This window comes from Manacus vitellinus, unplaced genomic scaffold (assembly GCF_001715985.3).
Source record: "Manacus vitellinus isolate BGI_N305 unplaced genomic scaffold, ASM171598v3 scaffold_22_pilon, whole genome shotgun sequence".
Taxonomy (NCBI): domain Eukaryota; kingdom Metazoa; phylum Chordata; class Aves; order Passeriformes; family Pipridae; genus Manacus; species Manacus vitellinus.
Window position 1 is genome coordinate 4,569,060 of NW_021939632.1, and position 12,387 is coordinate 4,581,446.

General features: G+C 38.8%; 1 protein-coding gene across 3 annotated transcripts in view; it reads left to right on the top strand.

The window, feature by feature from the left end:
* HSPBAP1 (HSPB1 associated protein 1) overlaps positions 1-12,387 on the top strand; it is a 37,427-nt gene that overhangs the window by 10,457 nt on the left and 14,583 nt on the right. For 2 of the 3 annotated variants that reach the window (XM_018072699.2, XM_018072700.2), the window contains exons 2-4: positions 1,507-1,692; positions 7,276-7,460; positions 11,544-11,680. In XM_018072699.2, coding sequence (XP_017928188.1) covers positions 1,507-1,692; positions 7,276-7,460; positions 11,544-11,680 — 508 coding nt within the window. Of the gene's footprint in view, positions 1-1,506; positions 1,693-4,156; positions 4,211-7,275; positions 7,461-11,543; positions 11,681-12,387 lie in introns of those variants that run through there. The other variant, XM_018072701.2, reaches the window with a different exon arrangement.

The following is a 12,387-nucleotide window of genomic DNA, read 5'->3' on the forward strand; positions in this document are numbered from 1 at the left end:
ACATAAAATATCAGAGGTCTTCAGTTTTAAAGCTTCATGAAGGACCTTTCATGAGTGAAAAGAGAGGGATTCAGTTTCCCTGAAAGTCTGTGGGAGAAGAGACCCCTTGACTATAGGAAACTCCAGCCCTGATACCTCCCACTGAATTTGTGTGAAGATAGCTTAATTTAGAAAACTAAAAAGCACAGCTATGCAAGAGTATAAACCCTATCGAAAGAAGTGGGACTTGCAAAAGTAACCAAAGAGATACAGCACACAGCATGCACAGGGCTCCTCTTATTCCTGCCATTCACACTTCAGCATGCATAGATTTATTTTAAACTTATATTTGAATTAATGCTGTAGAACCGTCCTCAGTGACCTCGTTCTCAGTGGGTTTTCTTTTGTGTTTCCCCCAGCTGGCACCACGGGGCTGCCCTGTGTAGGACTGGCTGGTTCTCCGTTACCTGTCCCACACATGGGGAGGAACAACAGGCAAAATTAGCACCCAACAGTAAAGGAAATTTTCTTGTTCTGTATTTATTTAACTAATTGTGCGTGCCAGACCGTAATTTGACCCCTAAATGGAGTGATTGGATTGAATTGGTTTGTTTATTTGAAGTAAGCTGCTAGAAGTCATAGGGAGCCATACGTATCAACTCAGTGTGTTAAATCTTAGGCATTTTACAGATACAGATTCTGGATGAGTTAACTTCAATAGAGGTTAAAATAATGAATGGGTTTTTTTATGATCTGAAGCTGTAGTCCACCTCCTCATCTCTATGGAACTGTTATGTTATTCCATTTAAAATAAACAGATTTTCCTTCTCAATATGTCCCTAAAGAAAAGTTGTTCTGGAAGTGCTGAGTTTATTCAAGGTTGCCAGCATTTTGGCTTGACAGTTTCAGTGGGGCATATAAATCTCTAACAGCAAAGGACTAAATGGAAATCTTGGGTTAGTTTAGTTCTTGGATCGGCACAATTTCCTTTTTGTAAGTTTTCTGTCAATGAAATTTTAAAACACTTGAAAAATACCTGCTGGTTTGGTTATGCTACTCTTCCTCCGTTTAAATCAAATGCACAGGAAGCTGGTTTGCTATCTCTGAAAATGCACTACACTTTGGAAAGAATCCCATGCAGAAAGAATAACTCATAAAATTTATGTTCTCTAAACTCTGGACGTTATTTGCAAGGTTATTTTATTGTTAGCCTAATTCTAAACAGTTTGGCTACAGTGGTGCTTTATTGCCTAAGGTACAAGTGAAAATTTTAAGCATGTGCCTATTTTTATTTTTTGCTTCACATTCCGTGTGCTAATACACTGCTTTTAAGCTTTAGTGTAAGAATGTTCTTTCAATGTTTGCAGTATAAAGTTGACTTAAAAAAAATCTACGAATGTAATAAATCAATCATAAACAAAGGAGGTGTTAGTTCTTAATGTTTCCTGCGCTGTGGGAGATGGTGGGTAACACTTCATGTGTCATAAATCATACATCTCTGCAGCTGTTTTTTTTTTCTTTCCATAGGTGAAGGTGTCAAACCATTTACTCCTGAGAAAGCCCAGGAAATTGTGATGTCTCTACAGCAACCTGCAGTCTTCTGTAACATGGTTGCTGACTGGCCAGCCCTGCACTGGAATGTGAAATACCTTTCTGCAATGTTGGATGGAAAGACAATCCAGTTTAGGCTAGGACTGAAGACGGTGGATTTAGGTGAGAATGAGGTGGACAGGCCTTAATGTCACAACTCTCTTTTTTAGGTTATGCAATTGTTTGCCTTTCCATTGCCACTGTTCACTCTCTAGTGTGTTGCTTTTCACTGCAGGCTGTTTTTAGGACATGGAATTCGGCCAGCAGTGAAACTCTCCTTTCTCTTTCTCATGTGTTTATTCTTAGTAGGAAGTCTGGTGGGTAACATTAACACATAAGAATCAAGCATCTCAGTTTTCCTTTGTAGTGTGGTACTTTTGGTCCAGTCTTACCCATGATTAGATTGTTCACATGAGCTGAGCTTTCATATCCACAAACATAACTGTGTTAAAGAATTAGCCAAATAGCTGGTCTACCTTGGGATTTTTATCTGTAAAATGATGATAATTTGCACCTTCCTCCTGAGGCTTTATAAGACTGTGGTGATTTTCAGTACTTTAGTGTCCTGTGATGAAAGATGCTGCAGAGGTATAAGGTGTTAAGAAAATCATTTGACTCCAGTACAGTAACTTCACCACTAACCCTCCAGATTCACTAGACATCTAGGAACATGCCATGAGAGAAAGACAATTTTTGCACTTGATTTTAAATACTACAACTTTTTCTGTCTGTAGCCCTACAATAGTGTGTCATAATGTGTCCATGGACAGACAGAGTTTCAAACCAGGGAGGGAAGATACTAGAAATGTGTTCCAAGGTGACAATCTGCTAGCCACTTGAAAGGTTTTGCATTGCTTTATTTGTGTCCTGTACATTCTTTGCCCTCCCAACTGCATGCCAAAATACATTTTGCCATGCACTTTCTCCCTTTGGCCTATAAAGCATTCTGGCTCCCTTTAGAATTTTTTTTCTCCCTAGGCCAGAAAAATCCAGTTTTTAAAAAATGTTCTATGTAAGTCATGTTGTTTTAGACCTCACCTAGCTATTCTTTATATAGTCTTCTAACCTTCTTCAGTTGGACTACCTCTTTTTTGGAATGTAGAGTCTGCACAAAGACTCCAGATGAGGGTCTGGCAGTTCCAGTGAAAGTAATAGGATTACATCACATTATCTTGCTTAACAACACTGTGTGAAATTTGCTTTCTTCACAGCATCATGACCATGTTATTGCATGTTCAATTTTTGCAAGAGAAGTGGGTGGTGAAACAGAAGTGTTAGAGGGAAAATGCCTGGCATGTTAGGATTTCAAATCATTTTATGGGCATGGATTGATGATTCCTGTGCCATTCCTAGGAAAACAGATGTTATTTATTCGCTTTCTACAGTTGGGATAACTGAGGTGTAGAATTAATACGTTGGTACACATCTTCATGGCAATATCTCTGTGGTTCAGTGAGGTACCAACCAGTTCTTGCACTACACGTGGAAGGCATCCCATTGCTGATAGGGAAGGTGTCACATATATACATATATGACATTTTCTTTGATACCTTGTTAATATCTCAGTTGTAACACACAAGGCCTACCAGGTAAAAGCATAATTTTGGTCCTACTCTCCATTAATTAGTAGGCACTCTTTGAGAGCCAAATGGGTATGCCAGCTGGGAAAGTTTCTGATGGGATTGATAGAGTGTTATGTGGCTAAGTCAGGGGTTGATACTAAGTAAATAAGAGGCATCACTTAACAATAACTTGTAGTCACTAGGGATATAGTGTGGATTGAAATTGGCTTTTATATCTTGAAGTATCTGTCTGCATTTTTCTTTTTCCTAAAGGCATCAATCCCCATGCAGCAATGAATTTGTCTCCAGGAATCTCCATTATATGCTAATGTGAGCTAGAATTGTCTTCAAGAAGATGGGTACAGCCTTCGGGGGTTATATTGTAGCTGAATGAGACCTGTGATGCTATAAAAAATTTGCATTGTAAGGATATATTAGTGAAGCCATTATCCAAGCCATCTCAAAGTCTGAAATAATGTAATACATTTCATGTGCCACTGTCATTTGGAAGGTGGTTGATCTCACTCTTGAATGCTTAACACTATTTTTTAATGAGGGCCTCTCTTTCTTATCATTCTTCAAACTAACTTTCCTAGATGAAACAGTAGCAGTCATGTGGTTAGGGAGAACAACAGAAAAATACAAATAAAATCATATTGATCTCTTTCTGAATATTCCTTCCGTGTTTACAATAGATTTATTGCCTTAAGACTAGATGGGACCACTCCTGCCACTGTGTTGGAAACAGGAAAAAAAAAGCCATTCTCCTACATGTAGGTACATTTTGGTGTCACTCGAATGGTTCCTTCACAGTTTCTGAGGTTATTTGAGCTATGAGGTTCATCTGGAAGAACCAAAATTACTTGAAACCTCTTACTATAGCGATTTCTCATCTTTCCTTAGTTCCACACCTGCAGCCTGGATGGGATTCCCAAACTGAATATTCCTTAATATAAAAAAGTGAGAATTGCAAATGGGGCAACTGGTTGGGAGTTGTGTGGATTTTGTATTTGCCTTTTTTGCAGGTTTTTAATTTCCTAAGGCACGTGGATGTGGAAGGCACATTTGAAACATGGAAGGTATGGGAGCTAGCAGTATTATTTGTGTGAATTATTTGTACCTACCTAAGTTTGTGTGTTTGATAGTATTCTGTCTGATTACACAGGTTAAACAGTATGGGTCTATAAGAGGGGGAAAAAAATACAATCAGAGCATTAAGCATTGACAGAGATAAGATACCTCCAGAGAGAGTACCAGCATTCATTACAACAACAATGAAGGCGCTATTAATCAGGAAATCCCTATTCATCTAGTTCCAGCCACGCTAAAAGATTTATTTTTCTCATGTGGGATAAAGGGTGGGCAAAAGCTGCAGAAGTCTAGTTTCTGACAGAGGAAATGCAGCATTATAGCCCATCTATCTGATGGCTACCTGGAGCAAATCAGCAAGTACAAAGTAAGAAGAAAGCTTACACAAAACTGATTTCTGTATGTAGCCATTTCTTATTTTGACCATTTTCTGTGGTTGTAGAGTAAAATGAATAAACAATGAGTTTACTGTGGAGAAGCTGGAGAGAACAAGAAGTTGTCATACTGATCAGTTTATGAGTCACAAGATCTCTGGAGGAAATTTCTGTTATTGATGCTGGATAGAGCTGATGCTGTCAGATATGCAGCTGGTTAGAAAAGGGCTGCAACTTGATCATCTGCCCAAGAGGTTTTACCACTAAGGATGGCAGAAGAATTCAGGCCCCTGAGGTTTGATATAGGGGGGATGTAAAGGTGGTTATAGATTCAGTAGCTGAATAGGAGGCTGAAAATACAGTACAAATGCTGCACACTGATTAAATGTTGCATAAAGCTGAGATTTGAGGTGGTTATTGGAGTTGGATGTGGATGGCCAGTTTTTTTGTTTGTGAGTATGCCTGTGCTTTGTTATAGTATGAAATGGCTATTTCTTGCTTGGATTATTTGTTTAAATAATTGTAATTCCCCAGCACTCCTGTGAATAGATGTTTGGTTTTCTTTAAAGAAATGGAGGAGATATTTCACTTGCATTCTTACTGGAGTTTTAGGTATTTTCTAAGGCTATTATGCTTTTTTCCCCTTACATTTGCCTTAGTATACATTGCATACACTCTTCCTGAGAAAAACAGGAGTTGGTGTCTGTCAGGTCCAGACCTTAACTAAGGAGGGGAACTTCTTCTTGAGAAACCATTTTTTCCCTCTCTTTCTCCCTGTGTTTCAATCTGTTGCATTAAGTGGGAGACAGGAGGATTGTTATGCCTTCAGATACCATGACATCAGACAGAACTGGCAGCCTACTTTAGACTTGCATGGCTAAATCTGCAATTTGTCAATTACAAAACACCTTCAGCTTTTAGTCATTAAGTATTAGCAAACTGGTTAATAATGTTCTTGCTTTTAGTTGCTCATTGCTAACATTTTCACCCTTGTTGCAGCCTACAAGCTCATCTAAGCAATCTTTAGATTGCCTGAATATGTTTTTTATTATTATTTATTTTTCCATGAGCACGCACACCTTGATACTGAACAAGTTATAAATCAAAGCAAGAACCCTGTCCCAAAGAGATTGTATCCTACAAGACAGTCTTGCATTTCATAGTTGGATTTTTTTTTTTTTATGAACCTCAGAGTGAAAGAGACTGTGAGGTAGAAAGAGCATGTTTCTTGCCTTTAAAACATTTGCTCCTGAGTTATCTTGGAAAATAGGCAGTGTCCTAGGAGCTCTTTGTTCTCATAAAAGTAATACAGCTATAGAACCACCTTCAAGTAGTGCTTGTGTCTTTTATCTAATTTTTCCCTCAGACCATCTCTTAGTAGAATGATGTGCATTGCATTAATAACTGGGTATCAGGAGAGGGACTGCAGCACAGACACAGGATCAGATATAGAGGTTTTTGGTTATTGCAGGTAATTTATATGACTTGTATGCAGCCCTTAGGTAGGGAGCCTTTCTACTGCACAGACCCAGGTTATGGGTTACTGAATAGCGAGGCTTATCTGACACTTTTAGTTAATGATTTGATAGTGTGGGGAAGGAAACCACTACCTAGGCTACTACAATGGAAAATAGCAAAATAATGGTGATAAAGGTTTATAAAAGCTGTTTTCCTGCCCAAAGGGAATAAGAACAAATGTATGATACTCTATGGGAATTGCTGCGGTAACAAAATGAAACTGGTAAAGAACGAAGAGCTGCTGCTGCTGCACAATAGTGAAAGGATCCCATTTCTGTGCAGCTCTGTGCAAGTTACACAAGGTTAAATTGCAGCTCTGTCATTGTTATTCATGCAGGCTGCAGTAATTTTTCCTCAGTAGTAGTTATAGTAAAGTAATATTTTTTTTAACATTGGATGTCTCTTTGAAGCTGGCACGATTAGTGGCTGTGGGAAATGAGGATCTTTGATTAAGTGCAATTAAAGTATACTGTGATGTGGGTTATCTTGTAGAACTTCCAAGTGACCTGACCTTGAGCTGTAAGGCTGCATCAGTCAGCCTGACCAAAGCATGATGGGAGCAAAACACTGCTGGTAAATACTTTTTGTGTCTGCCAAGAACACTGCAATATGCTTTTGTCAGTCCCAAATGAAAAATAAGGGCACACAGCATTTTAGATGGATCATTGGCAGCACGTGTGTGGTTCCATAATTTACTTTCTATACATTACCATGCTGGTTTGGTTATTGCTTTAGGGAAAGGGTGAGATGAACATGTCCATCTGCATAAATCCATGGAGACAAAATAAAGAGTACACAAATAGTTACATGTACATTTGCAGCTCCCACTTAGGAAGGGAGATGAAGCGAAGTTGTTTAGGGAACTTGGGCGTATTATTGAGTTACTGTGCTGAAGAACAAGAGTAACTATTGGTGTGCTTTTGTCTCACAGCAAGTTCAAGGTAACAGTCATTCACTTAAACCTTAATGAAAAAGCAATAGTCTCAGACTTTCATTTTGAGTTAGGTGATGAGAACCATTTTATTGACCATAGTCAAACCACCTAGTCCTTCTTCATCTCTCATGTTGCATTTAACCAGAGCTGAGAGACAAACTATGTATTATTTTTACTGCTTCTGTACTCAATGCTCATGTAATATTGGGCTTTCCTTTTGTTGCTCTAGTTCCCCAGTTTGAAACCAGGTGTAGCTACGTGGAGGCTACACTTGAAGAGTTTTTGGCTTGGAGCTGTGGGCAGCCTTCTTGTCTCTCTGGACCATTCAGTTGTTACGATTCCTCGAAATACTGGGCTTACGCTGACTACAAATACATTGCCAGGATATTTGAAGACAAGCCAGAAATCTTCCAGGTAAACCATTAATATTATCTCTTCTGAGTTTAACCATTGCAAATTGTCTAGTGTAGTTTCTGAAACCTCTACTGCTATCCCCACTCTGCTCCTTTGGCCATTTATTTTAAAATTTTGAAATAAAAGCTTTTGGCTGTCAGGCTAGTGGAGAACTAGTACCAAGTGGCAGCCATCTACAATTCTGTATCTCCTTATAAGTTTAAAAGCAACACCCCGAGTGACAAAACCAGCTACCAGATTGGCAGTACTCTCCTTCCCATTTAGCCCAGCACCATTTTGTGACTGAGCAGGCTTGGGGAGCACCCAGTCGTGTGTGTGACCTCGGCAAATGAACACCACCTCTGCACCTCTGCTGAAGGTATGAACATGAAGTAGTAATAGGGAGTAGAGAGGAAAGGCAGCTGGCAGGCCTGGCATATTGCAAACTTAAGACCCTGCTGCTGCCCCAGATCCACCTGGTACCTGCATGGTGCCCTAATTAACAGCTTCACTCAGGAGAGAGGATTTGATGGCATGTGTTTGCTTGTAGCAACAGGGCTGTAACATGGTTTTGCTCCATGTTTTGGCTTGTGGCTCATTTTCTCAAGTAGCACAGTTCCTTTCCTTAATGTATTTAGATTAACTGTTTGTGAGGAGGAGTCTGAGTCTGCAGCATTATTATACCTCTATTTTCTGTGAAGACAGTAAAATACATGGAAATACGTAATCTATGGTAATTACCGAATGCAGGACACCTACCTGGGGTATTTTCTTTTATTTTCTCTGTGTCTATCTGCTATTTCTATGTATTGGTTCATCTACATTCCTGCTACTTCTCCTTGCAAATTGTAAGCAGGCAAAATTAAGGATAGCTATACAAAAGGTGTACATTTTCAAAAGATATAAGAAGAGAGTAGTAAATGAAGCCTTATTCGTTTCTATACTTTGAAAGATGGAAATGGAATCCATAATTCCCTGCAAAAACTGTATCACTGGGATGTCAGAGAGTACAAACTGTTAAGCACCTTCAAATTAATTATTTTGTCAGAAAGCATTTCCCATACTCCTTATATGTATTTTATTCTTTTATACCAGTAAAATTGGTATTTATCAGTAATCAGCCTTTTTTCAGACTGTCTCCTTGTTCTGTGGTTTGAACACAGAGATCATCTTACCTTTCTTTCTTCCTGCCCTTCCTAAGCACACTGAAACACAATCAGGATCACATAAACTTGGGCTGCATGACTGATACTGGTTCATGTTTCTTGAACTAAGTCGAGAGCTCCAGGGATGTTTCAGGCTTCCCCAGATCTTCGCACGACTTCCTCTTTCTGTGGTCTTGTCTTGATCTTCTCTTTTTAAACTGCCTCGACAGACAGCATTTTCCTATGTTTTAGGGCAAAAGATAATAGCAGCTCAGAAGGCCTCAACAGCCTGCTGCTTCATTTGGTCATTAAAAACACACTTGAAGAAAACAATAACTTTCCTAACCTCCTTCTTCCCCTTGCCCCCATTCAAGAATAAAGTTAAGGCTCCAGGAATTGCATTTCTGCGCAGGTGTCATACCACAACCTGATCCCCTGACCTATGACAAGCAACAGATTGTACTGCAGTTTTAGAATAGATACACATAATGGTTATGCCGTGGATTTTTTTAAAAGCAGAATCTGAGAAGGAAAAAATCAACGGTGTTATGCAAGCAAATATGGTGTGTGTCATCTGTCATTTTCACAGGCATGGGAGTGAAATGCATCCATCAGTTCCAGACTCATATGGCTTTTGAAACACTGCTACACAATTTATACCAGCCAAAAGAGTTCTTTGTAGAAATTCTCTTCCATTCTTGTGTGAATTTGATGATAACTGCTTTTTTTCTTTCTAGATTTTATTTAGATTTACGTAAGGTGATTTGAAGGGGAAAAGAAGGCCAACTGCACTGTTATTTATAGTGATTAATAGGGCCATTTAGAAGTTGTTTGAAATTTAGATTGCACTGTTTATCATTTACAGTTGTGTGGGCTAAGGTAATGATTCCATTATTCTAATCTATGAGCAATATCTAGCATCTTACGTTTTTTGTTCAGTTGATATTTCATTACAGAATTTGAGATATAAATCAGAAGCAAGATACATGCATGAAGTTTAAATAGAAATGAGACCTTTTAAAGTGACATACGGGTACAGATTAACTTCATTATAAGCAGCAAATGAAATAAATATAATTCACAAGTAATGTGCCATCTGTTATGGTTGGAACACCTTTTAGTACATTTCTTCTTACTGTCGTTTTTTATTGTAGGAAAGGAACCCACTGTGACAAGATTTCAGTAATACTACCAGTTCCTTTTCAGTTCATTGGTTAAAAACTATTTTACCCATAATCGCTTCAACTATTTACTACAGCAGCAACATTTTGAAAAAGTTCTTTTAAATCTAATATTGATTATGTGTGCTTTCTTCCCACTTAAATTGTAACAAAATACAAAAACTATTTAGGTGTGAGATTAAAGTGTAGAGATGGTGTAACGCTTAACTTTTTCACTGAAATAGTTGTATTGGATTTTAAATTTTATGGCTGCTGAAATCTATAGGATCAACTTTTTCTTTTTGATCTTTTACTGTCTTTGACAAATGTTTATATTATGCTTCTGCATTTTTTTTCAAATGATATCTTTAAAATCAATAACTCTGAAATTCAAAATCTTTAGCAAAACCTAATTTTTGGGAAGGCTATTGCTCATTTTGAGGGTTTCCTGATACAGAGTCATGGTGAAGTTATCCTCATAATGTCTAGCTTTAGTTTGCCTCATCCCTAGATCTTGAAAAAGGACAGTCATCCACTGTCTGCGAGCAGCTAGCTTACATGCTTAAATTAGGAGGCCAGACTCCTATTTTCTCTTTATAGATGGCAAAAAGGGAGAGGCTTTTCCAAGGTGTGATTGAGAGTGCTTTGACTACAGCAGGAGCCAAGCTTAAGTTAGGTTACTAAAGTCAGGTGATGTGAATGACCCCAAAGTGCTCTACTGAAATGGAACAAATACCATTATCTTCCTTTTCAAGAAAGGAAAAATAAAGCTCAGAGATGAAGTGATTTGCCCAAGACCATCAGGAAGCCAGTAGTTTAATTTCTGTTTCCTGTGGCTCAGTCTGGGGCTCCAGCCAAAAGGCACCAATATCTCTGGCCAGTATACTTCAAGTGCTTTCCAATAAACAAATGATCAGGCCCTGCAGGTGGCAGGGTGAGCTGTAGAAACATGGGAAAGCTTTATCCAAGCTGTCCAGAACCATTCTGCAAAACTCTTGGACTGTCTGAAAAATACGTCGCTGTGCCTCATCGTCCCCAAGGGATTGGTTGTGGGAGGATCAACAGATGGGAAGGCTCCAGGACTGTGTTTGTAACATATGCATGCCTGTTCTGCCCTTTCTCGCCACGTAGTCAAGTTGTTTCAAGTTCACTGTCTCTGCAGTTGCAAATGTGTCCATTAAATAATAAGAAAACTTTAAAAAAGCAGCATAACACTGGGTCAGAGATGGGGTAAAGTCTGTGTGTTCCCAGAGTACGTGGAGAAAGCTGAGATAGGAGCAAAGATAGAGCAAATGTGCCACATGCATTATCAAATTGATTTGAAAAGGGAATAGGAATTTTTCTTTACTTTCTTTCTTTCATTCTTTTTTAAATGCCATATATCAGAATTTTTCTAAAGGGAATCCTGAGCTTGAGTGGATGGTTAAGAGTGGAGAAAGTTAAAAAGGAGTGTTTGAAAAGGACAACAAGCCCAATGTGGCCATGAGCATTTGGACAGTCCTTCTGTAAAGCAAAGGGGTAACTTGAGTGATGTGAAAGGGAGGGGTGAGAACTGGAGACAGAGATCTAGGAGGTTGTGTAGTCAGAAGAAGAAAGTCAGCAGAAGAAATGCTGCTAGAGAGGATAATTTTGGAGGAAGGGGCACAGGCCATGCATGCTCCAGAACCCCACCAAGGATCAACAGCTGCAGTGGATATGGAGTGACTGAGCAATGGAAGGAGAAGATGGGAGACTGAGAACTGAGGGTAGGACGTGAATCAGTTCAACAGCTTACATATATAACCTTTTTGTTGCTGTAGGATATAAGGTGGTCTGACTTTGGTTTTCCTGGAAGAGGTGGAAAAGAGAGCACGCTTTGGATTGGTTCTGAAGGAGCAAACACCCCCTGCCATTTGGACTCCTATGGCTGCAACTTAGTGTTGCAAGTAGAAGGAAGGTAACAAGTGCATATACGTACAGCAAATATAGGGGAGAGTTATACTATGCTTAAAGCTAGTTTTGGACTCTTTGAGTATTAATTCTAGGTCCTGATTATTTTGGTTTTCTGAGCTCTCAATGATTGAAGAGCATCATAACTGTTCTACAGGAAATGGCAGAACTTGAGGGGGTTGGAGTTTGGCTTGGTCATAGAGCTATCACAGTTTTATTTTCTGATCTATGTGTTATGTAATTCAATAATAAACATTCCTAGTAATTATGAATTCAGGAATTTGGAATTAGGAGATAAAAAGGTAAAAATAAAAAACCCCGAAACAAAATAGAAATAAACTCCTTTAGACTTTTACAATATTCTCTGTGCAAGAGCCTCTAATAGCCTGCTAGAATTAATTTAAAAAGGGAACATCAGGATGGAAGCAGCTAGCTGTGAGCAAAGTTGAAAGGGACATTTGAGGGTCCAAACTCATGTGGGAGCGTGTGACTTTGTTGCTGTATCTTTCTGCCTGTTTGCCTGCTGTCTTTTTTTTTCCCCATTTTTTTTTTTTTCCTTTCCTTGCATGTTGGCCTCAGGGTTTTTTTTTTTTTTATTGTTATCTATTATTGCTAGAGTAGTGCTAGGGTAACAAAAACATTGTACACATTTTTTAGGTTTGATACTATGGAGTGGAAGGAGTAAATTGCTAGTGGGATTTCAATGAGATTAAT